Here is a 15,331-nt window from a genome sequence, read left to right as displayed (position 1 = left end):
ACAATTAGGTGGGAACATCAGTACCAGTGCTGATTCTGTCTAGCAAACCAACTCCTTATCCAATCATATCTAGAAGACAGGGGCTATGTTGTCTCTATCGGTGATCACAAATCAAAGCTGATCACTAAGACATGTGGGGTCCCCCAAGGCTCAATTCTTGGACCACTGCTCCTCAATCTCTACACCCTCCCCCTGGGTCAGGTCATACTCAGTAACAACATTACCTATCACAGTTATGCAGATTACACCCAAATCTACCTCATGACTGTGGTCCTCTAGACTCACTCTGTCAGTGTCCATGACTGGATGCAGTCTAACCTCCTCCAGGTAATGGGAATCAGAAGGACAGGATGGAGGTTACTGCTCAGCTTGGCTCCAGAGGAATAAAGACAAAGACATCATAACTGATTCAGGCCTGCGCTTCACTGGTTACATTAAGGCTGTAACTAGACCACCGTTTTACCATCTGCATCCAATAGCACCTGCACAAAGCACCTCAAACTAAACCTTAGCAGTTCCCAGACGTGTTTGGACTTTTAGTAACTTGCTCATTTGTTGTTTGTCTATTTTTTTAATCCGACAGTTTTTCATTTGTGGATTGTAACTTGTTTTATTTAGTCACCCTGCTGAGGGACTACAGATGTAAATTAGCAATTGTGCTATAATCTGATTCAGAGCATGTGATTGTTTATTAATGTGCACTGTCCCGAGTAAATAAATAATTGAAATGAAAGGTCTCATGTCCAGACCAGACCTAGAGAAACTCATTTGTGTGTTCATCTACAGTCTGAACACATTCTACTGGTGCACTGCGTGGTGGTCTAGGTGCTGTGGAGGAAAATAGAAGAAACAAACCATTGTAAAAGGCAGAAACAGTCCAAAGTTTGAGGTAAGAGTTAAACTACAACCAGAACTGCTAATGTTAAGCTAGCAGGTAGCATTCTCATGAGCAACACGATTCAGAGAAAAGCGTGATGTTGTGAACGACCCATGGTCCACACCCGTTTATGTGTGGATGTCTGCAGCGGTGTGGGGCAGTCGCTTCAGCTACAGTCTGGTTGTTGCTACGAGTGCTCCACACGCCGCAGAAGGCTTATGGCAAGCCATTGTAGCATGTAATGCACAAACAATTTTTACATTTGAATACAATTTAGACTAGATTATGTTGCCCACCCGTACATAATAAAATATACATACCACAAGTACATTGTTACCAGTAGAAATGAGCTGTTAACATTTTCAGTAGCTTACTACTGAACATGCTTATGAAATAAATAATTCTACTGGTTTTCTGAGAATACATTTAAATAGGATATTTTGACTAGGATGAGGTTAATACAAACCAAAAATGTGAATGAAATGTAAGTCAAATTTTGTACCATAAAATATTTAACTATAAATATCAGCTGGGAAAGAAGGAACTAGACAACACCAGTTTAATATAAATTATTGAGCCTTTTATCAATTTAAGATTTGCTTTTCCTGTTTCTAGCAGACCAGTCTCAGTTCAGTTGAAACGTTGTCAAAGGGAATACTCGATTAATTGATGGTGTCATGGATTGGAGGTTGTATAGGACCCAAATGCAGGTAGATCCAAGAGGCAGCCAGGTGGGTTAAACGGTTGTGATGTGGAGCAGGAGCAGGAACATATACAAATATCATCATATGAACATGACTGGGAGTGCTTCTCAATGCCAAGGAACCTCGCCTCGATGTCTTGGCCACGCCCTGGTTGCCTAGGAGATACGTCATCAGGAGTTGCCAAGACATGTTCCAATGTTCACCGGTAGTGTTGTCACGTTGAACGAGGTGGAGACGGCGGACCATGTGTGGATGAGCTGACCAGGAGGTAAAAATGCGGGTTTCGGATAAAGTAAAAATGGTTTTAATGGCAGGATGGGATGAACAGGACAAAACAACGATGACTACTAACAACAATGATCTGACAAAGGACAGGAGCAAAACAGGTGGTATAAATACAGAAGGCTAATTAGGGGAACATGGGCAGGTTAACGAGGGACAGGTGAGAACAATACGGACTAATCAGGGCAGGAGAGAAACACAGTAAGGAGGGCAGGGGCAGAACGTGACAGCACCCCCCCCCCCCCCCCCCCCCCAAGGGCGGATACCAGATGCCCACAAGGCTATACAAGAGACCGGGAACACTCGACTAGACTGGGGACAGGACTGGAAACACTCGACTAGACTGGGGACAGGACTGGAAACACTCGACTAGACTGGGGACAGGACTGGAAACACGTGACTAGACTTGGACTGGAACGTGGAGAAGAGACTTGGACTGGAACGTGGAGACGAGACTTGGACTGGAACGTGGAGACGAGACTTGGACTGGAACGTGGAGACTTGACTTGGACTGGAAATGGAGACTTGACTTGGACTGGAACGTGGAGACTTGACTTGGACTGGAACGTGGAGACTTGACTTGGACTGGAACGTGGAGACGAGACTTGGACTGGAACATGGAGACGAGACTTGGACTGGAGCGTGGAGACTTGGACTGGAACGTGGAGACTAGACTTGGACTGGAACGTGGAGACTTGACTTGGACTGGAACGTGGAGACTTGACTTGACAGGAACAGGAAGACTTGACTTGACTTGACAGGAACGGGAAGACTTGACAGGAACGTGAAGACTTGGCAGGAACGTGACGACTTGACTTGACAGGAACGGGAAGACTTGACAGGAACGGGAAGACTTGACTTGACAGGAATGGGAAGACTTGACTTGACAGGAACGGGAAGACTTGACAGGAACGGGAAGACTTGACTTGACTTGACTGGAACGGGAAGACTTGACTGGAACGGGAAGACTTGACTTGACAGGAACGTGAAGACTTGACAGACTTGACAAGAACGGGAAGACTTGACTTGACAGGAACGGGAAGACTTGACAGGAACGGGAAGACTTGACGGGAACGGGAAGACTTGACAGGAACGGGAAGACTTGACTTGACTGGAACGGGAAGACTTGACTTGACAGGAACGTGAAGACTTGACTTGACTTGACAGGAACATGAAGACTTGACTTGACTTGACAGGAACGGGAAGACTTGACAGGAACGTGAAGACTTGACTTGACAGGAACGGGAAGACTTGACTTGACAGGAACGTGAAGACTTGACAGACTTGACAAGAACGGGAAGACTTGACTTGACAGGAACGGGAAGACTTGACAGGAACGGGAAGACTTGACGGGAACGGGAAGACTTGACAGGAACGGGAAGACTTGACTTGACTGGAACGGGAAGACTTGACTTGACAGGAACGTGAAGACTTGACTTGACAGGAACGTGAAGACTTGACTTGACAGGAATGGGAAGACTTGACAGGAACGTGAAGACTTGACTTGACGTGACAGGAACGGGAAGACTTGACAGGAACGTGAAGACTTGACTTGACTTGACTGGAACGGGAAGACTTGACTTGACTTGACTGGAACGGGAACACTTGACTTGACTTGGCTGGAACCTGAAGACTTGACTTGACAGGAACGGGAAGACTTGACTTGTCAGGAACGGGAAGACTTGACTTGACAGGAACGGGAAGACTTGACAGGAACGGGAAGACTCGACTTGACAGGAATGGGAAGACTTGACTTGACAGGAACGGGAAGACTGCAGGAGCAGGCGTGGGACCCAGGCAGAGAACTGCAGGAGCAGGCGTGGGACCCAGGCAGAGAACTGCAGGAGCAGGCGTGGAACCCAGGCAGAGAACTGCAGGAGCAGGCGTGGGACCCAGGCAGAGAACTGCAGGAGCAGGCGTGGGACCCAGGCAGAGAACTGCAGGAGCAGGCGTGGAACCCAGGCAGAGAACTGCAGGAGCAGGCGTGGGACCCAGGCAGAGAACTGCAGGAGCAGGCGTGGGACCCAGGCAGAGAACTGCAGGAGCAGGCGTGGAACCCAGGCAGAGAACTGCAGGAGCAGGCGTGGGACCCAGGCAGAGAACTGCAGGAGCAGGCGTGGGACCCAGGCAGAGAACTGCAGGAGCAGGCGTGGGACCCAGCAGAGGCTGCAGCAGCATGAGACCTGCAGGCATAAGCCCCACAGCGTGGACCAGGAAGTGGACAATCTGTAGAAGCGACGCGAGGAAACCAGGATCGGCGGCAGGCACTCGACAGCCGGTCAGAACAAGTGCACAGCACGATTAGCTGGATCTCAGGCAGAGGCTTGGGTGCAGGGAAGCAGGAGAAGAGCGGGGAGACCAGCCCTACCACCCCGGAGAACGATGGCGTGCGTAGGGGGTGTAACTCCCTTAGAGCTCCAGGATCCGCGGCTTCCATGACAAAAAACGGGACGGGGGCAGAAAGATAGAGAGGAGAAGGGTTTGACCACCACAGGAAAGGAACTGGATGCGCCGAAACCCACCCAAAGGCTTGACCACCCCGGAGAACAGGTAGGATAGGCCAACACCCTGGGCCAGAATCTCCTTCCACTAAAGGAGAAAAAAGTAAAAAATAAATCCTCCAGCAAACAGGTGTTAGCTCACCACAGGTCCAGGTTTGGTCAGATCATTCTGTCACATTGAACGAGGTGGAGACGGCGGACCATGTGTGGATGAGCTGACCAGGAGGTAAAAATGCGGGCTTCGGATAAAGTAAAAATGGTTTTAATAGCAGGATGGGATGGACAGGACAAAACAACGATGACTACTAACAACAATGATCTGACAAAGGACAGGAGCAAAACAGGTGGTATAAATACAGAAGGCTAATTAGGGAAACATGGGCAGGTTAACGAGGGACAGGTGAGAACAATACGGACTAATCAGGGCAGGAGAGAAACACAGTAAGGAGGGCAGGGGCAGAACGTGACAAGTGTCCACCCCGACCTCCTGGATCGCTTGGGGATCTTCACACAAGGGTGCGTAGACTCGGCACAAATTGCGTCAGATGGTTTTATAAACAAACTAGGGCTGCACGATATTAGGAAAACCTGCGATATTCGATAACAGTGCTTAATATTGCGATATCGATATTACTCACGATAAATAAACAAATACTAAAGTATGCAGTGTTGATGTCTGGCGTGTGACGTCTGCTCTGGGTTCAAAGCAAACAAAAACTAATGCACAAATTCCATTACAACATAACATTTTTATGGCAAAAATATGCAGCTGCACCTGCTACTGTATTGGCAGCTACACCTGCTACTGTATTAGCAGCTGCACCCGCTACTGTATCAGCAGCTGGACCTGCTACTGTATTAGCAGCTGCACCCGCTACTGTATTAGCAGCTGCACCTGCTACTGTATTAGCAGCTGCACCCGCTACTGTATTAGCAGCTGCACCCGCTACTGTATTAGCAGCTGCACCTGCTACTGTATTAGCAGCTGCACCCGCTACTGTATCAGCAGCTGGACCTGCTACTGTATTAGCAGCTGCACCCGCTACTGTATCAGCAGCTGGACCTGCTACTGTATTAGCAGCTGCTCCCGCTACTGTATTAGCAGCTGCACCTGCTACTGTATTAGCAGCTGCACCCGCTACTGTATTAGCAGCTGCACCTGCTACTGTATTAGCAGCTGCACCCGCTACTGTATCAGCAGCTGGACCTGCTACTGTATTAGCAGCTGCACCCGCTACTGTATCAGCAGCTGGACCTGCTACTGTATTAGCAGCTACACTTGCTACTGTATTAGCAGCTGCACCCGCTACTGTATCTGCAGCTGGACCTGCTACTGTGTTAGCAGCTGCACCCGCTACTGTATCAGCAGCTGGACCTGCTACTGTATTAGCAGCTGCACCTGCTACTGTATCAGCAGCTGGACCTGCTACTGTATTAGCAGCTGCACCCGCTACTGTATCAGCAGCTGGACCTGCTACTGTATTAGCAGCTGCACCCGCTACTGTATTAGCAGCCGCACCTGCTGCTGTATTAGCAGCTGCACCCGCTACGGTATTAGCAGCCGCACCTGCTACTGTATTAGCAGCTGCACCCGCTACTGTATTAGCAGCCGCACCTGCTACTGTATTAGCAGCTGCACCCGCTACTGTATTAGCAGCTGCACCTGCTACTGTATTAGCAGCCGCACCCGCTACTGTATTAGCAGCTGCACCTGCTACGGTATTAGCAGCCGCACCCGCTACTGTATTAGCAGCTGCACCTGCTACTGTATTAGCAGCCGCACCCGCTACTGTATTAGCAGCTGCACCTGCTACGGTATTAGCAGCCGCGCCTGCTACTGTATTAGCAGCTGCACCCGCTACTGTATTAGCAGCCGCGCCTGCTACTGTATTAGCAGCCGCACCCGCTACTGTATTAGCAGCTGTACCCGCTACTGTATTAGCAGCCGCACCCGCTACTGTATTAGCAGCCGCGCCCGCTACTGTATTAGCAGCTGCACCCGCTACTGTATTAGCAGCCGCACCCGCTACTGTATTAGCAGCTGGACCCGCTACTGTATTAGCAGCTGCACCCGCTACTGTATTAGCAGCTGCACCCGCTACTGTATTAGCAGCTGCACCCGCTACTGTATTAGCAGCTGCACCTGCTACTGTATTAGCAGCTGGACCTGCTACTGTATTAGCAGCTGGACCTGCTACTGTATTAGCAGCTGCACCTGCTACTGTATTAGCAGCAAAACAACAAACAGCATGCATGCAGTTTCTCAGTGACTTTAAAACATCACCTCCACCATAAAACTTTTTCTGATGCTCCAAATACAGAAAAACATCCCATACCAGGGTTTTTAGAATAAATAGTTTAAATGTTAAATAATAGTTAACATCACTTAAATGCAACAGCAAATCCTCTCATTGCTACTGAACATTTTCTCCACTTATGTGGTTATGATATAAGGCTGTTGCTGTAACTGGGAAGTGAACTGTGCTGGGCCAAACTAGGAGAATATTAAGATTTTCTGAAGGAAAGGGAAAAACAATTGTCTACCTTTCAGAAGAGGAACTGGCAAAAAAAAAACTACATGGAAAATATGTGAAAACGTTTGTTTTTAACCCCAAATTGAACAAGTTTACCTAGATCTTAAAAAGCAGCTCAGATGATGAAACTGCATCTATGATTCTGATAACAAGCTAACAAATTGAACTAGCTCCTCTTAAGATAACCGGCTAGCAGAGCTTCTGACTGACAGTTTATGTGCAGCAGCAAATCAGCTATCCTGATTAACAAGGTTATAAAAGCTCATGAATGAAAAATCACTTTGATGTGTGGGGGAACTTTTCCAGGCCCTCTTTAGCAGGGTGGGACTGGGAGGAGAGTGCTGTAGCCTTTTAGCTGGAAGCTAACCGGAGCCTGGGCTAACACTAGCGACATGAAGATGGGTTGGTTCACCGGCACGCGTCGGAGTCAGCCCGGTTATTATCAGCTGCTTAACGACACCGAGCGGACTCACGTTCACGTTTGAAAGCAGCGCTGATTCCTGAAACATCATAAAGTGTGTTCGTTGCTCTGAGCCAGCATGACGAACAAGGGAACGGCGCCGCTAACTCAGTTCGGGTGTTGCTTTCCAAAAGGGTCTACGTAGGGGGCGGGCGTATTACGTGAACGGACCCATCTGATTGGCCGCATATCAGAAGGACTACATTTGATTGGTCAAATAATACTTCTGCGTAAAAAACAGAGCTGGTTTACAAAAAGCTGATGTATGACACAGATGGAAATGCTTGAACCAAACATTTATCGCCGTTTTTGACGTGCTTTGCGATGGGCCTATCGCACGTCCTGTTATCGCGATGACGATAATTTTTCGATATGTTGTGCAGCCCTAAAACAAACTTTAGCTTATTAAACCAAACAGCCAAACTGATTTTACAGCCCAGACTCCACAATCTCTCTCAGATACTTAATCAGAATCAGAATCAGAATCAGGAAAGGTTTATTGCCATTGTCAGTGAACAAGCAGTTCACAAACTAGGAACTTGTTTCGGTACTAATGTGCTACATATAACATGAATAATAAATTTCAAAAATAGAAGATTAAGAGTTAGCTAAAGCATCTAGCTCCATTCCATCCATCATCTGTTATCTACACAACCATCATTTTGTCAAGTACAATCATTTAGTTTAGGAAAACAGAATAAAAATCATTTTTATAACTACATTCTTGACTCAGTCTGAATTAATATGATGTGTGTGTTCCCTGAATAAGTCAAAGAACCTGAAGTCTTCTGGTTAATCATTCAAAGACCAATCAGATTGATAATTAATATTTATATAGATTATCACATCTTATTGATCATTTAATACATATGTAGTCAATCCTTAATGCCACATTATTATGATTGTAAAATATTTGACTTCAAATGTTGGCAGATAAAATAATTTATTCCAAAGAACCAGAAAAGTGCATTTCTTACGTTGAAATCATTATATCTCTGAACCCATCTCCTGCTCTGTGAGCCAATCACAACGCATCACTCTGAGCCACAGCCTTTGACTCCAGCAGCTCTTTGATGATGTCATCACTGTAGGACAAGGTGTCCCTCAGCACTTGCACTGTGTGCTGACCAATCACAGGAGGGGGTGTGGGCCCAGCTGGAGAGAAGCTGCTGAAGATGACAGCTGGCCCTGAAACAGAGAGATGGAGGTTATGTTGATGTTCTGGACAAGAGTCCATCAGCCACGCAGGAGACAACCGGTCCAGACTTAAGGTTCTGATGGAGACCTCCAGGGTTCTGAACCATGTTCTGATGAGATGTCATCTCCATGGCGACAGCAATGAGCTCCCATGACAGTGTTGTGCTAGTTACTGAAAAATCTAACTACCGTATTGACCCGAGTATAGGACCCCCCGGATTATAAGACGACCCCTCTCCGAGACCAATCTTCAGGAAAAGACAAAAAAATCACTTAAAAAAAAACATTTCTATTGAAAATTTGAGAACAAATACTGAGCAAAAATACTATTTTAATGCAAACTATCAGAACTTTGCTGACGTGTGAAATCAAAAGTCAAAGTAGGCTCTCTGCCTCGCTGTACTCTCATGCCGCTGAAAATTTATTTCGATGAAAAAAAACTCGTCTTACATTCTGGTCAATACGGTAGTCACAGTTGCTTTGATTACTTGTACCAAAAACTAAAGCTTTAATGACTGAAATAAACATCAAACACACACACTTTACTGTTTATAGTTAATTGATGCAGATCTGCGCATAATTCAGTAGATTTTCACTAAAGAAATGTACGATTTTCTTTCTTTAGAAGGATGGAGTCTTTAAGGAGTTGGGAAAACTGACTAGATCAGGAAGTGATTCCTGTTTTCATTAACTTTTGTTTATAAATTTGGCCAATCAGAATTGAACATGTTTAAAAGCGTTAAAATCACACCTCGACTCAGGTTAACTCTCAGTGGAGAGCAGATGTTATTTACACATTTATGTGAAGTGAATGTTAATCATATGACGTACGAGTATGCTGGTAGATTAACTTGTTAAATCAGCCATTACTGATGAATGAACAACATGTTTAAATCCCAAAGTGTGTGAATAATGTGTGCATTAATCACTGATGTTAAAATGAATATTTTTCCTGCAATGACCCATGTCAGATCTTAAAAAACACTGGATCAGTGTTTGTGGATTGTGAGTGATTTCAGACACCTTTGATTGGGTACGCTACAATTTATTACGAGTTATCAGACTTCCATCTTCAAATCTTTAAATGTATATTTAGGCAGAGTCCACCTACTTAAATCCAATAACGTATTTCCATAGCACTGCAATGTTGTGAGTTTTCAAGAGCCCACAGAATTATTTTAATCAACCCAGTTCAGCTCTAGAGCATCAACAGTTCTGCTCTAGAGCATCAACAGTTCTGCTCTAGAGCATCAACAGTGATGCTCTAGAGCATCAACAGTTCTGCTCTAAAGCATCAACAGTTCTGCTCTAAAGCATCAACAGTTCAGCTCTAGAGCATCAACAGTTCAGCTCTAGAGCATCAACAGTTCTGCTCTAGAGCATCAACAGTTCTGCTCTAGAGCATCAACAGTGATGCTCTAGAGCATCAACAGTTCTGCTCTAGAGCATCAACAGTGATGCTCTAGAGCATCAACAGTTCAGCTCTAGAGCATCAACAGTTCTGCTCTAGAGCATCAACAGTTCTGCTCTAAAGCATCAACAGTTCTGCTCTAGAGCATCAACAGTGATGCTCTAGAGCATCAACAGTTCAGCTCTAGAGCATCAACAGTTCTGCTCTAGAGCATTAACAGTTCTGCTCTAAAGCATCAACAGTTCAGCTCTAGAGCATCAACAGTTCTGCTCTAAAGCATCAACAGTTCAGCTCTAGAGCATCAACAGTTCTGCTCTAGAGCATCAACAGTTCTGCTCTAAAGCATCAACAGTTCAGCTCTAGAGCATCAACAGTTCTGCTCTAAAGCATCAACAGTTCAGCTCTAGAGCATCAACAGTTCAGCTCTAGAGCATCAACAGTTCTGCTCTAGAGCATCAACAGTGATGCTCTAGAGCATCAACAGTTCTGCTCTAAAGCATCAACAGTTCAGCTCTAGAGCATCAACAGTTCAGCTCTAGAGCATCAACAGTTCTGCTCTAGAGCATCAACAGTGATGCTCTAGAGCATCAACAGTTCTGCTCTAGAGCATCAACAGTTCTGCTCTAGAGCATCAACAGTGATGCTCTAGAGCATCAACAGTTCAGCTCTAGAGCATCAACAGTTCTGCTCTAGAGCATCAACAGTTCTGCTCTAAAGCATCAACAGTTCTGCTCTAGAGCATCAACAGTTCTGCTCTAGAGCATCAACAGTTCAGCTCTAGAGCATCAACAGTTCTGCTCTAAAGCATCAACAGTTCTGCTCTAAAGCATCAACAGTTCAGCTCTAGAGCATCAACAGTTCAGCTCTAGAGCATCAACAGTTCTGCTCTAAAGCATCAACAGTTCAGCTCTAGAGCATCAACAGTTCTGCTCTAGAGCATCAACAGTTCTGCTCTAAAGCATCAACAGTTCAGCTCTAGAGCATCAACAGTTCTGCTCTAAAGCATCAACAGTTCAGCTCTAGAGCATCAACAGTTCAGCTCTAGAGCATCAACAGTTCTGCTCTAAAGCATCAACAGTTCAGCTCTAGAGCATCAACAGTTCTGCTCTAAAGCATCAACAGTTCTGCTCTAGAGCATCAACAGTTCTGCTCTAAAGCATCAACAGTTCAGCTCTAGAGCATCAACAGTTCTGCTCTAAAGCATCAACAGTTCAGCTCTAGAGCATCAACAGTTCTGCTCTAGAGCATCAACAGTTCAGCTCTAGAGCATCAACAGTTCTGCTCTAAAGCATCAACAGTTCTGCTCTAAAGCATCAACAGTTCAGCTCTAGAGCATCAACAGTTCAGCTCTAGAGCATCAACAGTTCTGCTCTAGAGCATCAACAGTTCAGCTCTAGAGCATCAACAGTTCTGCTCTAGAGCATCAACAGTTCGGCTCTAGAGCATCAACAGTTCTGCTCTAAAGCATCAACAGTTCAGCTCTAGAGCATCAACAGTTCTGCTCTAAAGCATCAACAGTTCAGCTCTAGAGCATCAACAGTTCAGCTCTAGAGCATCAACAGTTCTGCTCTAAAGCATCAACAGTTCAGCTCTAGAGCATCAACAGTTCTGCTCTAGAGCATCAACAGTTCAGCTCTAGAGCATCAACAGTTCAGCTCTAGAGCATCAACAGTTCAGCTCTAGAGCATCAACAGTTCAGCTCTAAAGCATCAACAGTTCTGCTCTAGAGCATCAACAGTTCAGCTCTAGAGCATCAACAGTTCAGCTCTAAAGCATCAACAGTTCTGCTCTAGAGCATCAACAGTTCAGCTCTAGAGCATCAACAGTTCAGCACTAGAGCATCAACAGTTCAGCTCTAGAGCATCAACAGTTCAGCTCTAGAGCATCAACAGTTCAGCTCTAGAGCATCAACAGTTCAGCTCTAGAGCATCAACAGTTCAGCTCTAGAGCATCAACAGTTCAGCTCTAGAGCATCAACAGTTCAGCTCTAAAGCATCAACAGTTCTGCTCTAGAGCATCAACAGTTCAGCTCTAGAGCATCCACAGTTCAGCTCTAGAGCATCAACAGTTCAGCTCTAAAGCATAAACAGTTCTGCTCTAGAGCATCAACAGTTCAGCTCTAGAGCATCAACAGTGATGCTCATACACATTTAGATGGCATGAATGTGACCCGTTTTTAGGATCCAGAGAGCAGAGACAATAATCCTGACACTCTGACTTTAAAACATTTGTCTTCAACAAAAATTATAGAATGCCTTCTCCAGATCAGGGAGGTCCTGCCCCAAGTGGAGGAGTTTAAGTATGTCATGGTCTTGCTCACAAGTGAGGGAAGGAGGCAGGAGATCGATAGGAGGATTGGTGCTAAACCTGCAGTGATGCGGGCGTTGTACCGATCAGTCGTGGTGAAGAGAGAGCTGAGCCAGAAGGCGAAGCTCTCGATTTACCGGTGGATCTACGTTCCTACCCTCACCTATGGTCATGAGCTTTGGGTAGAGACTGAAAGAACGAGATCACGGATACAAGCGGCCGAAATGAGTTTTCTCCGCAGGGTGGCTGGGCTCTCCCTTAGAGTCAACAACAACAACAATAATAATAATAATAATAATACATTTTATTTAAAGCGCCTTTCAGGGAAGTCAAGGTCACTGTACAAGAATGATAAGAGTTAAGTTAAAAGTTAAAATCTGCAACAAATCACCCACAAAAACCTAGAAAAACTAAACAAAAGTCAGAAAACAAGCAGCAGAACTATCTCAGAAACAATACGCAGTCCGGAAAAGGTGAGTTTTTAGCTTGGATCTGGAGGTGGGAAGGGAGTCAGAGTTCTTGATGACTTGAGGCAGAGAATTCCAGAGGCAAGGAGCAGAGCATGGAGGTTGTTTATTTATTTAGCAGACACTTTTATCCAAAGCGGCTTACAGTTTATAACCTATAGGGCATGTTGTGATCTGTAGGGGAAACCGGAGTTCCCGGAGGAAACCCACGCATGCATGGGGAGAACACGCAACTCCACGCAGAAAGGCCGCAGCCGAATTTCGAACCTGCAACCTTCGTGCTGCGATGCAACGGTGCTAACAACTGCGCCACCATGCAGCCCATGGAGGTGAGACGGAAGGATGTAACAGTAAGGTGGATGGAGGATGGTGAACTTAGGGACCAGACTGGAGAAACAATGTGAATGGATCAGATAGATATGGAGAACAAAGGTTGTGAACAGCTTTGAAAGTGAGAAGTAGGACTTTGAACTCGACCTGTTGTTTAACTGGGAGCCAGTGGAGCTGCTGAAGGACCGGACTGATGTGGTGAAATAGGGACATGCAGGAGATGACTCGTGCGGCAGAGTTCTGGACTCACTGGAGCTTATGGAGGGTTTTTGAGGTAGACCAACCAGAAGTGAGTTACAGTAATCTATTTGGGAAGTGACTAACGTTGGAGCAATGTCTCTCAGCTGATCAGGGAACGCCTTGGGATTCCGCCGGAGGAGCTGGCCCAAGTGGCCGGGAAAAGGGAAGCCAGGGACTTCCTGCTTAGGCTGCTTCCCCCGCGACCCGACTCCGGATAAGCGGATGAAAACGGATGGTCTTAAACGTGTTCAGGAAGCACACGAATAAGGAACGTGTTAATATTGGAACATATTTAAAAGTAGCCTTGTTGCTTGTAGTACCCTAACCCTAATCGTTTACTTCCTCAATGAGCGGCTGAGCACTGCGCGTCTTGAAGACGTCACATGACGTACCTACGTCATGGTTAATTAATGGACTGAGGCGTGCTGGCGCATCGGGAGTTAATGAAACCGTAACATCTTCCACTGGTGGCAGCAGAGGCCGAGCCGCTGTGAACCATGTACCGATGCACCTTTCATTCAAACACTTTGGGTCAAACGACCCAAACGGCTCTAAGACAGAAGGCACTGTAGTTCGCACTCATCAGCTCCGCTCGTCCACCATAACCATGACATATCCCTTCCCACAACTGTCACTAACTGAGGTGTCAAGATGGACTCACAACTCACCTTTGACACCAACATCAGGTACTCATGTTTGTGTGTGGCAGACGCTTTTGTCCAAAGCGACTTACAGGTGATAATGAAGCAGCAGGTCGCCCTTGAGGCCAACAACAAGCACTAATCAGTCGATCCTAGGTGGCAGCGAGGCAGCAGGATCAATCATAAAGGGAAGTGAACATGGAGTGGACAGTAGAGTGGGGGCCAAGTGCAGGGAGGGTCCTAGTTTAGAAGATGCTTGCAGGGTCTTCAGGAGTTTCCTGAAAATCGACACTTGTGTAAGATGTCCTTTTATCACCTTTGGAACCTTGCCAAACTACGTCCAATGCTAAACCCGGCAGATGCAGAAAGGCTTGTCCACGCCTTTTCTTCCAGAATGGACTACTGTAATGCAATCCTCATTGGGATCCCTGAAAAAAGCATTCAGAGACAACAACACAGCCAGAACAGCACTTCTAGGATCCTGATGAGGCTGCTCAAGTTCGAACATATCACCCCCATTCTGACGGATCTTCACTGGCTCCCCATTTCATTCAGAATTCAACACAAAGTTTCTCTGCTCTCTTATACGTGCATTCATGGTAAAGGTCCCTCCTTTTTAAAGGAACTCCTCACATTCCTGACAAATCGTATTCTCCGATCTGCAACAACACACTCCAGATCCCCACAACCTTTCCGACCGCTGCTCCGATGCTGTGGAATGCCCTACCCATCCACCCGAGAGCCCCACAAACTGTACATGCATTCAAATGGAATATTAAGCCATATGTTTGTAAGAAAGCCTTTTGAGAATACATTTGATAAACTTTGTAGCACTTTAAGATTGCTAAAATATAAAGTGGATTACAAAAAATTCATTAGTGTAGAACCCTAAGGAGGCGCTATACTAATTCAAGCCATTTACGTAGGAGCTCATGTGGACCCACCACACTGACAAGGTGGTCAGTGGCTCTACTTCCTGTGGAGGTTAGGGTTATTACTGTCCGGTATGGAAGCTGCTCTGCAAACATCACAGGGAAAAGACTGCCCACCCCTGGAGGCCTCTATCTCAAGCGGTGCAGATGTAAAGCCTAATTTATACGTCTCCATTTGCTCCACGAGGGAGAGACATGCGCAACGGATGGAGACAATTTGTCCTCAGACTTCTCCTTCTCCTGGGGAGTGTTGCAAATCCATTCCCCGCCAGGACACCAGAGGGCGTAGAGCTGTTCTGTGGTATCCTGTCATGTATCCGGTCCAGGACGTCTCATTTTATTGTGTTTTCTGTATTTAAGAGACGTTTTAACACGGACACGTATGTCCTTGCCACCTCTAAACCCACGGTTCCCATCGTTTCTGTCCACAAATACACTAGCTGCGTAT

General features: G+C 46.1%; 1 protein-coding gene across 4 annotated transcripts in view; it reads right to left on the bottom strand.

Annotated features, from left to right (window-relative positions):
- Nucleotides 1-4,315: 4,315 nt before the first annotated feature.
- Nucleotides 4,316-15,331, bottom strand: part of sugct (succinyl-CoA:glutarate-CoA transferase) — a 67,975-nt gene continuing 56,959 nt past the window's right edge. Inside the window, exons 15-16 of one of the 4 annotated variants that reach the window (XM_070553531.1) lie at nt 8,336-8,546; nt 4,316-4,452 (exon numbers count right to left, since the gene is read on the bottom strand). In XM_070553531.1, coding sequence (XP_070409632.1) covers nt 8,383-8,546 — 164 coding nt within the window. In that variant the 3' untranslated portion in view covers nt 4,316-4,452; nt 8,336-8,382. Of the gene's footprint in view, nt 4,453-8,284; nt 8,547-15,331 lie in introns of those variants that run through there. The other 3 variants (XM_070553530.1, XR_011521199.1, XR_011521198.1) reach the window with 3 other exon arrangements.

Source organism: Nothobranchius furzeri, chromosome 7 (genome assembly GCF_043380555.1).
Source record: "Nothobranchius furzeri strain GRZ-AD chromosome 7, NfurGRZ-RIMD1, whole genome shotgun sequence".
NCBI classification, from domain to species: domain Eukaryota; kingdom Metazoa; phylum Chordata; class Actinopteri; order Cyprinodontiformes; family Nothobranchiidae; genus Nothobranchius; species Nothobranchius furzeri.
The sequence above is the reverse complement of the archived record's forward strand: the minus strand, read 5'-3'. Positions and strand labels throughout refer to the sequence as shown.